The following is a 16922-nucleotide window of genomic DNA, read 5'->3' as shown; positions in this document are numbered from 1 at the left end:
TTTGACTTATAAAAACAAAAAAATATGACCTTCTTGTATCTAAATCTTGTAGAAGAGTTAATGATTGTAACCCGGATGTTTTAAATTCTGAGATGCTATTAAATCAATATTCATCACAAATAATTTTTTAGAAGAACAGAAGAGATCTCATCATATTTAATGCAGTGTATCAATTGTAAGATGCATGCTAATTCCAGAAAAAGTAAAGCATAAAATAATCTGTCTTAGAATGGAAAAATACAGTAAACTATTTTTAACTAGAATTTAAATGCAACATTTTAGGATATGAAGCCATCAACTCATTTTGAAAACTACTGGCTCAGATGACCTCAGCGATAGGAAACCTCTAAAAGATCACGAATCTAATAATGAGATAATTTTCTGTGTCTTTGCCTAAGAGTCTGTCTGAAAGTGGTGCAGTTTTTACAGAAGAGGAATAACGTGTCCCAGACTGAGAACGCTTCACGGGCCACCATTCTGGGCAGTGCTTCAGTGTGGAGTTTTAGCAGTGAGTATTCAGAAACAGTGGAATAATCTGTACTTTTTATAAAAAATATTATCTTGTCTATTTTTCTTTAAATATGCAGCAGAAGCTTACTATTATACAACTAAATTATGTGGATTCTCTAACTGCCCACTTATTCTACCTTGATTAACATGTGGTTTATTTCACCTTGATGTTTTTAAAGACAAGCATGTGCTGTGTGAGGGTTAGAATATGAGCCATAAACAAGGAGGCTTGAGATGGCAGTGCCTCCCCAAAAATGCGGTACCCCAGGGCCTGCGCAGGGAACACTGCTTTGAACCTTAACACTTCTGAAATGGCTGGACATCTCTGCATGAGCTGTGCTTACCTAGTTGTTCCATTTATTCTTATATTTTACAAGTATTTAGTCAATTCTTGAGATAGGCCATGTGGTCTACCAAAGGAATAAGACATCTGTTGTTATTATTTTATTTTATTTTATTTCAATAGTTTTGGGGAACAGGTGGTTTTGGTTAAATGCTAAAGTTCTTTATTGATGGTTTCTGAGAATTTGGTCCACCCATAGCCCAAGCAGAGTACAATGTACCCAATGTGTAGGGTTTTATCCCTCACCTCCCTCTCACCTTTCCCCCTAAGACCTCAAAGCCCACTGATTATTCTTAGGCCTTGGAATCATCATCATAGCTTATGTCTCACTTATAAGTAAGAACATACAGCGTGGAGGTTAGGTCAGCAGAAGGCTCCAGGGGACTGGTGGGGCAGGCCAGGACATAAAAGAGGGCCTAGAGCCAGGGTTACCCAGGAGAGGGTGGACCCATTTTGCCAAGCACCCTAACCCTAAAAGCTGTAATCCTTACCCTTAACCCCAACCCTAACCCTAAACCTTAACCCTAACCTTTAACACCTTACCATAACCCCAACCCTAACCCCTAACCATAACCCTAAAACGCTAACACTAAAACCCTAACCCCTAACACTAAACCCTAATCATAACCCTAAACACAACCCCAACCCTAACCCTAACCCTAACCACAATCCCAACCCCAGCCCCAAGCCTAACCTTAACCCTAACGCCTACCCACAGCCTTTCTTACCTTTTACATCTGTCCAGATTCTCCAGTAGAAGCAGGGACGCTTGGTTCCCAGGTGTGCACCACTGCATCTGGCACAGGACTCTGTATCAGTCCCCAAATAAGCACCTGAATGCTCACAGGGCAGCCATGCAGTGGAAGCCCAGGGTGTATTCTCACCTCCAGAACCAGGACCCAGCGCCTGCATCAGGCTGATCGGGCTGAAGTGAGCTGTGGCACCCAAGGTCTTCGTAAGACCAAGGCCACGTTGTGCCTCCTATCACAGAGCGAGACGCAGCAGCCTTCAAAGTCAGGGGCCCTTCCCTGATGACACTCCAAGCACAAAGTACTGGACTTTCACACAATGAGGCTGCACACATTATTCTGTTTAAATCCCCACCTAGGCCACTGGGAGAAATGGTGATAGAGGGACCCTCGTGTTGCCCTGTGGTATTACATGCTCTGGGTTCATACGACTGCAAGCCATTAACAAGAAACTCAAGCTGAAACGCTACTTGTTTCCAACTTCTTGTTTGCAGGGGATTTACAATTTACACTCCAAAACAGGCAGCCACAGAGCACACTACTTCTCCTCTGAAGTCGCTCTGAGGGCCTCCGCATCAGTCCTAGAACTGGAAGACTGGTGGACAAGAACTGGGATGTTGATGGGGCACTGGATACTTGCTGGACACCAACCTCCTCTCACCTAACCTTACAGACCAACCTCCTCTCACCTAACCTTATAGATGGCCCAGATCTCACCTAACCTTACAGACCAACCTTCTCTCACCTAACCTTATAGACGGCCCAGATCTCACCTGCCCGAATCAGACATTTTAACACACACAGCTCTCAACAGCAGGACTTACAGACACAAAACTCCAAGGTAAAGGATTGTCTCAACCCCTTGGTGTCTCAACGAAATAAAACACTGCCTAGCACAGGTGCACCATCAACCTTATTCACTAAATAAACCTCTGTATATTTTATTCATCTTTCATTGTGGAAATAATATAATGAACAAAAAGATGTTTTATAAATTGGACTAAAGACCTTTGCGGTGTCTTCACAGGATCCTATCTGGTGGGCCCCCAAATCTGCCAACACAGAGAAGTCATTCGTAAACACGTGCAGGGCAGAGGCCAGACAAAACCATCTCTCTCAGCCTCAAAGTGGCCTGGCAGTCACAGGAACGGCCATGTGGGGTCTGGCCTGTACGAGGAAGTCAGGCCTTTGGTTTGAGGCGCCCTACTGCACCACAAAACCAAGTTCTGCCTAACAAAGAAAAAACAGCCCACTCACTCTCCCTAATATCCCAGGTGGTAATCTAAGAGCAATATCTGCTTGACACCCTCCTGCTCCGCCCTCCACATCCAAGCTATCACCAAGGCCCCGGCAATCCTACCTCCTTAATGTCTCTCAAATCCACTTCTCTCCCTTCGGAGTCCAGGCCACCAGCATGACTTCTGCACGTGTGCAGCAGCCTCCTCGCAGGATCTAAACATGCAAATCTAGTCACAGGCTCTGTGAAAAGAAAATCTTGGGGCCCCAAGATTACTAAGCTAAAGGGAAAAGCCAAGCTGGGAACGGCTCAGGGCAAACCTGCCTCCCATTCTATTCCAAATCACCTATCTCCTCACTAAGATAGGTGCACATCCGATCGCCTCCTTTGGAGAGGCTAACCAGAAACTCAAAACAACGCAACATTTGTCTCTCACCTACCTGTGACCTTGGAAGCCCCCTCCCTGCTTCCAGTTGTCCCCACCTTTCTGGATGGAAGCAAGGTACTTCTGACATGTACTGACTGACGTCTCATGTCTCCCTAAAACCAAGCTGTGCCCTGACCACCTTGGGCACTTGTCGTCAGGATCTCCTGAGCCTGTCACGGGTGCACGTCCTCAACCTTGGCAAAATAAACTTTCTAAACTGACTGAGATCATCTCAGACAATCGGGGTTCCCAAGTCCATGTATGTGGACGTCCCCTGGGGTAGTGCCCCTCCTCCACTGAGCTCATTCGTCCTCCTTGTGCATTTTCTTCAGAAGAAATTTCACAGCTACTTGGTCCACACCCGTTGGCCCTACAGGAACGCTGTTCTCCACAGGCACATGGGCAGTGTACCAGCTGGGCTGTGTGGAGAGGAACAGGCTCCTCTCCTAATTCCCGCTCAGTTAAAAACAAAGGTGGAGAAGTGAAGAAATTTGCGAACCCTAACCCTAACCCTAACACCAACCCCAACCCCAAACTGAACCCTAACCCAGCCCTAACCCCAACCCCAACCCTAAACCCAACCCCAACCCCAACTCTAACCCTAAACCCTAACCCTAACTCTAAACCCAAACCCCTAATCCCTAACCCTACCCCTACCCCAACCCTACCCTAACGCTAACCTAACCATAACCCTCACCCTCACCCTGCCCCTGCCCCGACCCTAGCCCTGCCCATAGCCCTAGCCCTAGCCCTAACCCTAACCCTAGCCCGAGCGCGAACCCCAGCCCTAACCCGAACCCTAGCCTTAGCCCAAACCCGAACCCGAACCGAAACCCAAACCCTAACCCGACCCCGACCCCCACCCTGACCCTAACCCAAACCCTTAACCCAAACCCTAACCCAAACCCAAACCCGGACCCGAACCCGAACCCAACCCTAACCCCAACCCTAACCCTAACCCTAACCCTGACCCTGACCCTGACCCCCGATCCTGACCCTGACCCCCGACCCTGACCCGAACCCGAACCCCGACCCTTAACCCAAACCCGAACCCGAATCCTGACCCTGGCCCTAAGAGGCATAGCTAAGGCTTCCTCTTGAGGTCAGGAGTCCGAGACTAGCCTGGCCTACATGGCAAAACCCAGTCTCTACTAAAAATACAAAAATTTGCCAGGCATGGTGGCACATGCCTGTAATCTCAGTTACTCCGGAGGCTAAAAGGGGAATCACTTGAACATGGGAGGCAGTGGTTGCAGTGAGCCGAGATCACGCCACTGCACTCCAGCTTGGGCAACAAGAGCAAAACTCCGTCTCAAAAAAAAAAAAGAAAAAAAACCATAGTATCTCAGCTGGGCGCAGTGGCTCATACCTGTAATCCCAGCACTTTGGGAGCCCAAGGCGAGTGGATCATGAGGTCAGAGTTCAAGACCTGCCTGGCCAATATGGTGAAACCCCATCACTACTAAAAATACAAAAATTAGCTGAGTGTGGTGGCATGTGCCTGTAGTCCCAGTTGCTTGGGAGGCTGAGGCAGGAGAATCCGTTGAACCCAGGAGGCAGAGGCTGCAGTGAGCCGCATTCGTGCCACCGCACTCCAGCCTTGGCGACAGAGCAAGACTCTGTCTCAAATAAATAAATAAATATATATATATATATATATATATATATATATATATAGTATCTTATACATTTAAGCAACCCTAGGAAGCAAATCAGGGAAGGTTCAAAAAAATGAATAAGGGAGTAAGTATAGGAATAAAGAAAGAAATTGAAATCTCAGTGATTAGTATTTTCATAGCCTGTTCAAATCTAAGTATGTAGTCAATTCTGGGATCACCGTGATTTGGGGTTTGCTTTCTACCTCTTAAGCTATTTAAAACACTGAGAATGCAATATTAGAACTTTCATTTGAATGAAATACTCAGAATTGTGATTAAAATAAATAATAAATTACACAAGTTTACAAGTAACAGTTAAATATTTAGGGTTAAGTTTTGCAAACAGTACAAATGTTTAAGAGTGTTGATTGGGAGTAAGGGAATGTCAACTGCCAATAAATATGGAAGATGAAAGAACAGGACTTTAAACAGAGCATATTTAGTTATGGGTCTCTGTCTCCTCCCCACACAGAAAAACTCCCAGACATTCATGACTTCATCCACTCTGACTGGCAGATAGATCACATTTCCTGACCCCCCAGCTCTTCACCTCAAAAGGTTTATCTTTCCACCACACCAGCAAAAACCCTCAGGACACACGATTCATACTGCCAGCTAAGCATCTACGCCAAGGGACAAGGTAAGCACACGCTAAGGCAGCTGGGCCATCCTGGCCCTAATCCCTCCAGCGGTGTCCACACTGAGCATTGCAGCACTTGTAGAAGGTGGTCATCGGCTCATCTGCAGAGCGGGTCTGAAGCTGCATGAAGTAAGCACGAGGATGTTCGCATTTGGGACACGGCTCTGGCAATGAGAAAAAAGAAGTGACCCACATTAAAAGAAACATGATGCTCATGACTGTTAAAAGTAGGTATTACTTAATATGTGCGAGGCGAAAGCGGGCGGATCATCTGAGGTCAGGAGTTCAAGACCATCCTGGCCAACATGGTGAAACCCCGTCTCTACCAAAAATATAAAATTAGCCGGGCGTGGTGGCAGGCGCCTTTAATCCCAGCTGCTTGGGATGCTGAGACAGGAGAATCGCTTGAACCTGGAAGGCAGAGATTGCAGCGAGCTGAGATTGTGCCACTGTACTCCAGCCTGGCGACTAAGTGAGACTACGTATCAAAAAAAAAAAAAAAGAAGAAGAAGAAGTAGGTATTACTTAATGTCTTTTTTTTTTTTTTTTTTAGATGAAATCTCACACTGTCACCCAGGCTGGAGGGCAATGGGGTGATCTCGGCTCACTGCAACCTCTGCCTTTCGGGTTCATGCGATTCTCCTTGCCTCAGCCTCCCAAGTAGATGGGATTAAAGGTGCCCGTCACCGCACTTGGCTAATTTTTTTGTATTTTTAGTAGAGACGGATTTTCATTATGTTGGCCAGGCTGGTCTAGAACTCCTGAACTTTTGATCTGCCCACCTCAGCCTCCCAAAGTGCTGGGATTACAGGCGTGAGCCACCGTGCCCAGCCTACTTAATATCTTTAAATATGGTAAAGAACCTCCCTGCTCATTTGATGCCCCTTGACAAGGTAGGTCTACAAACAGTGATGTCATTCCTACTACACTCTAACACTAAGGGAATCTGAGAGACCCGTGACTCACAAACGCCGCTCCTCCCCTCCCTGATTCCCACGGTTCTTCTCAAGTCCAGCTGAAGGCTCGTTGGAAACGTAACATGGAAGGTGACTGTTCTGGTGTATTTTGTGCTGCTGTAACAAAACGCCTGAGACTAAGCCACGGTTAGACGGTAGAAGAGTTTTGAAGTAAATGCTGGGAAAAGTCTGCATTGTTAAGAATTGAGCATTAAGGGCAATTCTGGTGTGGACTCAAAAGAAGAGAAAAGGCTGGGTATGGTGGCTCATGCCTGTAATCCCAGAACTTTGGGAGGCTGAGGTCAGGAGTTCAAGACCAGCCTAGCCAAGATGGTGAAACCCCGTCTCTATCAAAACTACAAAACTTAGCCAGGCACAGTAGCAGGTGCCTGTGATCCCAGCTACTAGGGAGGATGAAGCAGGAGAATCGCTTGAACCCAGGCAGCAGAGATTGCGTCACTACACGCCAGCCTGGGTGAAAGAGACACTGTTTCAAAAAAAAAAAAAAAGGCCAGGCACGGTGGCTCAGGCCTGTAATCCCAGCACTTTGGTAAGCCGAGGCCAGCAGATCACCTGAGGCTGGGAGTTCGTGACCAGACTGACCAACATGGAGAAACTTGGTCTCTACTAAAAATACAAAATTAGCCAGGCGTGGTGCCACATGCCTGTAATCCCAGCTACTTGGGAGGCTGAGGCAGGAGAATCGTTTGAACCTGGGATGTGGAGGTCACGGTGAGCCGAGATCGCGCCACTGCACTCCAGCCTGGGCAACAAGAGTGAAACTCAGTCCCAGCCCAAAAAAAAAGAATAAAAAAGTAGACTGGGCATAGTGGCTCACACCTGTAATTCCATTAATTTGGGGGCTGAGGCAGGAGGATTGCTTGACCCAAGGAGTTCAAGACCAGCCTGGGCAACATGGCAAGATCTAGTCTCTACAAATAATAATAATAATAATTAATTATTATTAGCTGGATATGATGCCAAGCACCTACGGTCTCAGCTACTCAGGAGGCTGAGGTCGGAGGAATGCTTGAGACTGGGTGGTGGAGGCTGCAGTGAGCCATGATCGCACCACTAGAACTTGGGCACCAGAGCAAGACCCTGTCTCAAAAAAAAAAAAGAACAAAAAATTGGATCTAGGAGAGAAAACCAAGGGTGTGGTCAAGGGACCATGTGATACAGAGATGAGTACAGACAGACGGAAGCCAGATGCTATTCGTCAAGCAATGGGAGGATGACCTCTTCAAGGCATTTTGGAGATCTTGGGGTGGGATGAAGGGACGCCATGCCCATCACAGGCCCAGAGTGGTTTCGAGGGACCTCAGGGTTTCCTATAGCTCCCCTGGCTCTCTGCTCCCTGTATTCCAGGGCACCATTCCTAAGCCAGACCCTACCAGACACCAAACCTGCTGGTGATTTGTACAAGGACTTCTCAACCTCCAGAATTGTGAGCAATAAATTTCTGTTCTTTATAAATTACCCGGTATGTGGTATTCTGTTATAGCAGTGCAAATAAAGATGGTGATTTATGGGCTGCGTGCGGTGGCTCATGCCTGTAATCCCAGCACTTTGGGAGGCCGAGGCAGGCGGGATCACGAGGTCAGGAGATCGAGACCATCCTGGCCAATATGGTGAAACCCTGTCTCTATTAAAAATACAAAAAATTAGCCGGGCATGGCGGTGAGCATCTGTAATCCCAGCTACTCGGGAGCCTCGGGCAAGAGAATTGTTTGAACCCAGGAGGTGGACATTGCAGTGAGCCGAGATCACGCCATTGCACTCCAGCCTGGGTGACAGAGCAAGACTCCGTCAAAAAAAAAAAAAAAAAAAAAGAGAGAGAAGTACATATTTCCCTTCAAAGCGATTTCACTTTGAGAAACTTATTCCACACCTGATAGAAATGGCTTCAAACACTCTAACACTATTTCTGACATTAGGTACTTAATCTTTTTTTTTAAGACAGTCTTGCTCAAGCTGGAGTGCAGTGGCACGGTCTCGGCTCACTGCAACCTCTGCCTTCTGGTTCAAGCAATTCTCCTGCCTCAACCTCCCAAGTAGCTGGGATTACAGGCATGGACCACCACACCCAGCTACTTTTTGTATTTTTAAAAGAAACAGGGTTTCACCATGTTGGGCAGGATGGTCTTGATGTCTTGACCTCATGATCCACCCGCACTGGCCTCCCAAAGTGCTGAGATTATAGGTGTGAGCCACCGCGCTGGCCACTAACTTTTTCACATAGCAGATTAGATTTCTATGTTCTTCTTTTTTTTTTTTTTTTTTTGACAGTTTCCCTCTTGTTGCCCAAGCTGGAGTGCAATGACGCAATCTCGGCTCACTGCAACCTCTGCTTCCCGGGTTCAAGTGATTCTCCTGTGCCAGCCTCCCGAGTAGCTGGCATTACCAGTGCCCGCCACCACACCTGGCTAATTTTTTGTATTTTTAGTGGAAACGGGGTTTCTTCATGTTAGCCAGGCTGCTTTCAAACTCCTGATCTCAGGTGATCCGCCCGCACTGGCCTCCTAAAGTGCTGGGATTGCAGGTGTGAGCCACCGCACCTGGCCTATATGTTCTTCTATAGGGGGAAAAACACAGTACTAACCATCAGTTCTCTCTCCCCTCTCAATACAACTTATATTTAGGGCCTTCCCCTTTCCTCTGCTGGTCACATCTATCTCTATCAGACATGCAATACACATTTATTTTACCCAATCTGCAGTTTAATGCTCATGCTCATTGGTATTAACTTCTAGAAATCTATATGAGCACAGTGTATTAGTCCGTTCTCACACTGCTATGAATACCTGAGACTGGGTAATTTACATAGAAAAAAGCGGTTTTGTTTGTTGGTTTGTTTGTTTTGAGACAGACTCTCACTCTTGTCATCAAGGCTGGAGCACAATAGTGCGATCTCAGCTCACTGCAACCTCTGCCTCCCGGGTTCAAGCAATTCTCGTGCCTCAGCCTCCTGAGCAGCTGGGTCTACAGGCTCGCACCACCATGACCCACTAATTATTTTATTTTTAGCAGAGACAGCGTTTCGCCATGTGGGCCAGGCTGGTCTGGAACTCTGACCTCAAGTGATTTGCCAACCTTGGCCTCCCAAACTGCTGGGATTACAGGCGTGAGCCACCGCGCCCAGCCAAGAAAAGGGGTCTAAATTTACTCCCGGTTCTGTGTGGTTGGGGATGCCTCAAGAAACCTACAATCTTGGAGGAAGGTACCTCTTCACACAGGCAGCAAAAGACAGAATGAGTGTGAGCAGGGGAAATGCCAAACGCTCATAAAACAATCAGGTCTTGTGAGAACTCACTATCAGAACAGCACGGGGCGGGGGGGGGGGGGGGGGGGGGGCGCCCCGGGGGGAACCACTCCCATGACTCAATTCCTTCCCAGTGAGCCCCTCCCAGGACACCTGGGGATTACAAGAACCATAATTCAAGATGTTTGGGTGAAGACACAGCCAAACCATATCAAACAGAAAGAACATACTTTTTTCCTTAGATTCTTATTTTTATTAATCTACTCATCATTGCCATTATCAAAGCTATCACCTGCTCACTGCCTCTTATATACCAAGCACGGTATAACTCACTTTATGCTCTCACGATCTACGAATATGGATTAGCCCCAGAGAAGTCAAGAGACCCAAGGAAGGTCCTACCACAGTACAAGGGCCTGAGAATCTAACATGGGCCCATAAGACTCCAAGGCTTGTACGAATATTGCTTGTGTAACAGATTACTAAACAGTAACAAATACTAATAAATTATTCAAAAACCATTTCTATTTTTAGAAACCTACATCATTTATATGACATCACAGACTCTGCCATGCAGTGGCATCAACAGCCTCATAATTATCCAGTTTAGCAACAGAAACAGTGTTCCCTCTTACCTGCAGTAGAGTCAACATTCTCCCAGGCAGCTGCTCCACCAAGCACATCATCCACTTCTTTCAGTTTTGGGTACTTCCGATTTGTTACCTAACAAAAACAACACTTCAGACTCCAGGTAACTGCAGAGCGCAAACCTGGGCTGCCAAACCTCGAACTTCAGGATTATGTAAGAGTTCACTCTTCCCGCAGTTTCCAACTCCAAACTCCCAAAACACAGTACAAAATGGAGTAGCACGCAAACATTAAGACTGAGGTAGCACCAACATATTCTAACTTCTAAAAATAAAGGTATTCTGGCCAGACGTCGTGGCTCATGCCTGTAATCCCAGCACTTTGGGAGACCAAGGCAAGTGGATCACTTGAGGTCAGGAGTTCGAGACCAGCCTGGTCACCGTGGTGAAACCCCATCTTTACCAAAAATACAAAAATTAGCTGGGGGGTGGTGGCAGGAGCCTGTAATCCCAGCTACTCAGGAAGCTAAGGCAGAAGAATTGTTTGAACCCGGGAGGCAGAGGTGGCAGTGAGCCGAGACTGCACCATTGCACTCCAGCCTGGGAAGCAAAGCCAGACTGTGTCTCAAAAAAAAAAAAAAAAAAAAAAGCTGGGCACGGTGGCTCACGCCTGTAATCCCAGCACTTTGGGAGGCCAAGGCAGGCGGATCACAAGGTCAGGAGATCGACACCATCCTGGCTAATACACGGGGAAAGCCTGTCTACTAAAAACACAAAAAAAATTGGCCAGGCGTGGTGGCTCACACCTGTAATCCCAGCACTTTGGGAGGCCGAGGCGGGCGGATCACAAGGTCAGGAGATGGAGACTATCCTGGCTAACACGGTGAAACCCTGTCTCTACTAAAAGTATTAAAAATTAGCCGGGCGTGGTGGTGGGCGCCTATAGTCCCAGCTACTAGGGAGGCTGAGGCAGGAGAATGGCGTGAACACGGGAGGCGAAGCTTGCAGTGAACCGAGATGGCGCCACTGTACTCCAGCCTGGGGGACAGAGGGAGACTCCGTCTCAAAAAAAAAAAAAAGTAAAAGTATTCTAAAAAGTAAAAAGAAAATATGTATTATCAAAGGAAAACAACAAGTTATAATAAAGCATGCATCATCTGCTTACTGAACACCTACTATATTCTAGGTTTCATTTTAGTTGTTCAGAATATAACATAGAAGGGAACAAAACGGAAAAACTCTGCCCTCCTAGACCTTAGGTCCTACTTTTTTTTCTTTTTTTTGAAACGGAGTTTCACTCTTGTTGCCCAGGCTGGAGTGCAGTGGCGCGATCTTGGCTCACTGAAACCTCCGCCGCCCAAGTTCAAGCGATTCTCCTGCCTCGGCCTCCCGAATAGCTGGGATTACAGGCGCCTGCCACCATGCCCGGCTAATTTTTGTATTTTTAGTAGAGATGGGGTTTCATCATGTCAGTCAGGCTGGTCTCGAACTCCTAACCTCAAGTGATACACCCGCCTCGGCCTCCCAAAGTGCTGGGATTAGAGGCGTGAGCCACCGCGCCCGGCCAGGTCCTACTATTAATAAACAAAGCACACGATACATTACGTAATATATTCGAAGGTAACAAGCCCTGTGGAAACAATTACAAAGGGAAGGAGGATACATTGGACGGAGGGGCTGCAATTTAAAATACGGTAAAGACAAGACCAATGAGTAAGGTGGCTATCTAGGGGAAGAGCGAAGTTAGCAACAGTAAGTGCAAAGGCCCTGCGAGCGCCATGTGCGCAATGAGAGATCGTCCAGGAGGCTGGTGTTGATGGGGCAACCGGCAATAGGACTTGAAATCGGAGAAGCAGGTCGGGGAGGGGGTCAGCGTCTGAACATGGTAGGCCCTGGAAGAACTCCGGCTTTTCGTCTGCAGGAGCTGGGGAACGGCCGAAGGTTTCTGCGCACAGCACGGACCTATGTGCCTCAGCTTTAAGGGAATCGCCGTGGCCGCTGCTGTGAACGCAGAGGAGGGCGCAAGCGTGGGAGCAGGAACCCAAGGAGGCGGGAAACGGTGGGGCTTTCTGAGTGCACTGGAGCCCACAGAAAGAGCCCACAGATCTGCTGCAGACCGGAAGGCGGCGCGAGAAAGAGCGGACAGAGGCAGACGCCGGGGCTGGCGGCGATGGCGCCGCAGTCGGAGGAAGGGGAAGGCCTGCGAGAGGCGCCCGCGGCCCAGCGCCGGCCTTCGGGTCCCACCTTGCGGGTGATGTTGTGCACGTAGGGGCACGTGTTGCAGGCGAAGCGGTGGCAGCGTTGTCCCTCCTCCACGATCAGCCCGTTCCCGCAGCCGGGGCAGAACAGCAGCATGGTCTCGAACTCCGCAGGCGCCAACCACCCGCAGCTCCCACTGCCGCTCGGCGCCGACGCGCCGCCCGCCTCGAGCTTACATTGGTCCTGGCGGCCGCCTCGCCCCGCCCACCAACCAATAGACAGGGCGATTCTGCGCTCCCAGCCCTGCTGCTGGCTGTCTCGCTCTTGTCATTGGTCACTGCAGCCGCCCCACCCGTCGGCGCACCAATGGCTGGGCGGCCTCGCTGGGACCGGCCGCAGTTCCTGCGCGTGCGCGCTTGGCCTCCCTAGTGCGTCCTGGAAGTGCCGGCAGAGACCGGCTGAGAGGTGCGGCCCTGGAGGAGACGGAGGCCGCGGGTGGGTCCGAGGCGCAAGAGGAAGATGAGGACGAAGAAGAGGCGCTGCCGCACTCCGAGGCCATGGACGTGTTCCAGGAGGGTCTGGCTATGGTGGTGCAGGACCCGCTGCTCTGCGATCTGCCGATCCAGGTGTGTGCGGGCGGGGGCCGGGGGGCGGGAGTCGTTCCCCGGGGGCCGGGCGTCCGGGCGCCCGGGCGCGCGCAGCCTCTGAAGGTGCTGGTGGGAGGCTGCGGCCCGAGGCTGAGGAAGGCGCCTCTGGGCGTAAACAAGGGTCTTTACCTTGGCCGTGCGCACTCGCCTGCGGCGCGAAGTTTAGAGAGGAACCAAAAACCTCATTAGTGAGTGACATTAAATGACATTTTAATGTAATTGTATTTAGGGGGCTGGGGGGACAGGGTCTTGCTCTGTCGCCCAGGCTGGAGTGCAGTGGCGCGATCTTGGCTCACTGCAGCCTGCACCTCCTGAGCTCAAGCCATCCTCCCACCTCAGCCTCCGGAGCAATTGGGACCACAGGTGCGCGCCACCACACCCGGCTAATTTTTAAATTTTTTGTACAGAGGGAGTCGCACTATGTTGCCCAGGCTGGTGTCAAACTCCTGGGCTCAGGCGATTCTCCTACCTCAGCCTCCCAAAAAGCTGGGATTATAGGTGTGAGCCACCCACTCGGCCTGTAATTGCTTTAAAAGTCAAAGGTGATGCAAAAAAAAAAAAAAAAAAAACCCTACGATAAACGAAAAAACTTAGTTCCATTTGCCTCAAGCGTCAATATGCTTTGGCACGATACTTTTTATTTATTTATTTATTTATTTATTTGAGACTGAGTCTTGATTTGTCGCCAGGCTGGAGTGTAGTGGTGCGATCTTGGCTCACTGCAACCTCCCCCTCCGGGGTTCACTACAGGAACGCGCCACAACGCCCGGCTAATTTTTTGTATTTTAGTGGAGACGGGGTTTCACCATGTTGGCCAGGATGGTCTCGATCTCCTGATCTAGTGATCCGCTGGCCTCGGCCTCCCAAGTGCTGGGATTACAGGCGTGAACCACCGCACCCGGCCAATTTTAAATGTTTTATATTTTGCTCATCATGGATATTTTAATTGCCTTGTATTTCTTAAATGTTGTATTAAAATATTTGTTATTACCGTTTTTTGTGTACACCTGCCTTACTCAGTCCTGGGCCCTGGCCTGGGTCCTGATGATCAGGGATACTCAGGGTGAACTGACAGGCCCCCACCCACCCCTGGGGACGGATCCTCATGTGAGTTTATTCTCTTGCCTGTTTTTTAGCACCTCTTTCCCCCAGAGACTCTGTCCACTTTGGACATTAAAATGTGAGTGGAACATGAGATTGGGGCTCTGATGAATTGGGAAACCCTAACATATATGCAAGTACCCTTCCTTGCCCTTCGTAAAATGGAGCACCACTTTTTGGCCACTGTCAGCTTGTTCTTTGTTGTTGTAAAGACAGCCAGGGTTCCCACTTCTGCCCTTGGTTTTTTCTAGGTTACTTTGGAAGAAGTCAACTCCCAAATAGCCCTAGAATATGGCCAGGCAATGACGGTCCGAGTGTGCAAGATGGATGGAGAAGTAATGCGTAAGTGTGCCCTCCTCCCTTCAGGTTATGTGGTCCAGGCTTTCACAGCAGCAAAATGTAACAGTGCTGGTCAGCCTGCTCCGAAACTCACAGGCCATGCCCAGGGGTACTGGGGCAACCACAAACCTGCCCTGTGCACAGAGCTTCCGGGTTCCTTTCCTGCCGTCGGAGGCTATGGCTTTGGGTTCTCACTGTGGATCTTCTCCCATCTGTGTCCGTGGTTGCAGCTGTGGTTGTAGTGCAGAGTGCCACCGTCCTGGACCTGAAGAAGGCCATCCAGAGATACGTGCAGCTCAAGCAGGAGCGTGAAGGGGGCATTCAGCACATCAGCTGGTAAGTGGAACGACAATCCCTTCATTATAGCCCTTCCTGGGGCTAGTGCTGTTCTTGGCACTGTCACCAGGCACCACCTGGAAACAGCTCTCAACTCAGCATGAGTACAGCACCACTGAAGTGATGAGCTCCCTGTCACAAGAGTTCAGACAGTGCAGGTCCTTCTGTGCCTGGGTCTCCTGCCTCAGCCATCCCTAACGTACTGCTTTCATCGCCATCACCCCATCCAAGCTGCTGGATATCCTCACTTGGGGACCCCATCGGGCATTTCCAGTGTGTCTGGAAGTGGCCTCCCTAGTTATGGATGGTACACCTGTAGTGGCTACCATCCCCTTCTCACCTGGGTGCTGGCAGCCCTCGCTCTCCTATTGGATCAACTGTCCTGTTCACTGAGTCTCAACACTGTCACCTATTGCATTAGCAAGGTGTGTTTGTCCAAGCCGCCCCATACAGCCCTCTGAGAACAGAGCCTCCTTGCAGCTGCCTCAGAGCCAGTTTGCACATTGTACAGAACAGCCCAGGTAGGGAGGACAGCTGCCCCAGGTCCCATAGGGCTGAATGCCTCAAGCCCACGCCATGCACAGCCACTCAGCTCACCCTGCTCAGGGCGTGTGGTTTACCTGCGTTCCTCTCTTGCAGGTCTTATGTGTGGAGGACGTACCATCTGACCTCTGCAGGAGAGAAACTCACAGAAGATAAAAAGAAGCTCCGAGAGTAAGTGCCGGCCACATCTTGAGCTGTGGGGGACAGCTGTTCTGTTGCCCCCTGGTCCCCCGTGCTCTGCCAGAGGGCTGCGGCTCCCTCTCTGGAGGTAACACCCTCCTCCAAGGAGCTTCCTTGGGGCCCTCCCCACTAGGAGAATGGCAGGCAGAGGGCACTGGAGGGGCCTTGCCGCTTCCCACCAGTGGCAGCTTAGGGCTACACAGTGCCAGGAGGGAGGAAATCAGAGTGGGCATGGAGGCGAAAGGCTATGACTCTATCTGACACTATCTGACACTCAGTTCCCTGCCCTAGGGACTTGTGAGTCAGAGTGCTTCTGGGTCTGTGAGAGGATGGCCACTACCACTTCCTGGCCTTCCCAGAGGCCACATGCCTCCCCTCTGTTGTTTCTTCGTGGCCCCCCACAAGCCTTAGGAGGGGAGTCACAGATGTGTCCTTCTGTAGGGCAGGTGCTTTAGGCCTTTCCTTCTTTTTCAGTTATGGCATCCGGAATCGAGATGAGGTTTCCTTCATCAAAAAGCTGAGGCAAAAGTGAGCCTCCAGACAGGACAACTCTCTTTATCACTGGTGGCTGAGCTTTTTCCCAGCAGGATCAGATCCTCGAGTCATTGTGCCTCTTTCACAGAAAGGCACCCAACAGGAACTGTCAGCATGAACCTGGGGGCCCTCAGGACTAGGACAGGGTGAGCCAGTGCTCCCTTCTTTCATGTACTTGGCCTGAGACTGACCTCTCCTTGGGTCCAAAGACCCTGGTCACATGGCAGAGCCACGGCCTGGCCCTGTGTATAAAATAAACCTGTGTGCTTCTAAAAGTCAAAAGCCACAGTACCCTGGGTAGCAAAGACTGAGGTTGCCCCATCACAGAGGTAAGTTAAGGGGAGAGAATTGGTACAAGTGAGTCCTGTAGTCCAAGATGTCACACCACCAAAGCCTTGTGGCCACACCACTCCCCAAACCACACAACTATGTTACCATGATCTCCACAGCAAGGAGGAAATAAAAGCAGAGTGGCTTTAGGGTCTGCGTCCTGGAGCTCACAGTGGCAGGTGGCAGCGAGCACAGCACGGCTAAGTGTGGGCCCTCCAGCGTCAGCCTTTAGGGTTCGCCTGTAGCAGTGCCTTCAGCAGATTCGGTGGACAGGGAGGTAGTGCGGGGTGGAAATTGGAGCTGCTGAGGGTAGGGGCTGGGTGTTTCCCAGCACGTGGGGAGGG

At 49.7% G+C, this 16922-nt stretch overlaps 2 protein-coding genes across 2 annotated transcripts; one reads left to right on the top strand and one right to left on the bottom strand.

The window, feature by feature from the left end:
- Positions 1 to 5165: 5165 nt before the first annotated feature.
- On the bottom strand, positions 5166 to 12764 carry POLR3K (RNA polymerase III subunit K). Its single transcript, XM_025369380.1, has 3 exons — positions 12614 to 12764; positions 10418 to 10505; positions 5166 to 5728 (listed from the first exon to the last, which is right to left on the bottom strand). Exons 1-3 carry the CDS (start codon positions 12722 to 12724, stop codon positions 5601 to 5603), a joined length of 327 nt encoding a protein of 108 aa, XP_025225165.1. The 5' UTR covers positions 12725 to 12764; the 3' UTR covers positions 5166 to 5600.
- On the top strand, positions 12159 to 16735 carry SNRNP25 (small nuclear ribonucleoprotein U11/U12 subunit 25). The gene is made up of 5 exons (XM_025369379.1): positions 12159 to 13194; positions 14568 to 14658; positions 14886 to 14991; positions 15631 to 15705; positions 16189 to 16735. Exons 1-5 carry the CDS (start codon positions 13126 to 13128, stop codon positions 16244 to 16246), a joined length of 399 nt encoding a protein of 132 aa, XP_025225164.1. The 5' UTR covers positions 12159 to 13125; the 3' UTR covers positions 16247 to 16735.
- Positions 16736 to 16922: the final 187 nt, after the last annotated feature.

The sequence above is a fragment of the Theropithecus gelada genome, chromosome 20, assembly GCF_003255815.1.
Source record: "Theropithecus gelada isolate Dixy chromosome 20, Tgel_1.0, whole genome shotgun sequence".
NCBI classification, from domain to species: domain Eukaryota; kingdom Metazoa; phylum Chordata; class Mammalia; order Primates; family Cercopithecidae; genus Theropithecus; species Theropithecus gelada.
This window is presented reverse-complemented; position numbering and strand designations above follow the sequence as displayed.

Excerpts from the sequence above, each read along its gene's own strand:
- POLR3K (XM_025369380.1), bottom strand. The coding sequence starts at position 12,724 with ATGCTGCTGTTCTGCCCCGGCTGCGGGAACGGGCTGATCGTGGAGGAG. Across the intron at positions 10,506-12,613 it reads TGCACAACATCACCCGCAAG|GTAACAAATCGGAAGTACCC; the intron begins GTGGGACCCGAA and ends TGTTTTTGTTAG. Across the intron at positions 5,729-10,417 it reads GAATGTTGACTCTACTGCAG|AGCCGTGTCCCAAATGCGAA; the intron begins GTAAGAGGGAAC and ends TCTCATTGCCAG.
- SNRNP25 (XM_025369379.1), top strand. The coding sequence starts at position 13,126 with ATGGACGTGTTCCAGGAGGGTCTGGCTATGGTGGTGCAGGACCCGCTG. Across the intron at positions 14,992-15,630 it reads GGCATTCAGCACATCAGCTG|GTCTTATGTGTGGAGGACGT; the intron begins GTAAGTGGAACG and ends CCTCTCTTGCAG. Across the intron at positions 15,706-16,188 it reads GATAAAAAGAAGCTCCGAGA|TTATGGCATCCGGAATCGAG; the intron begins GTAAGTGCCGGC and ends CTTCTTTTTCAG.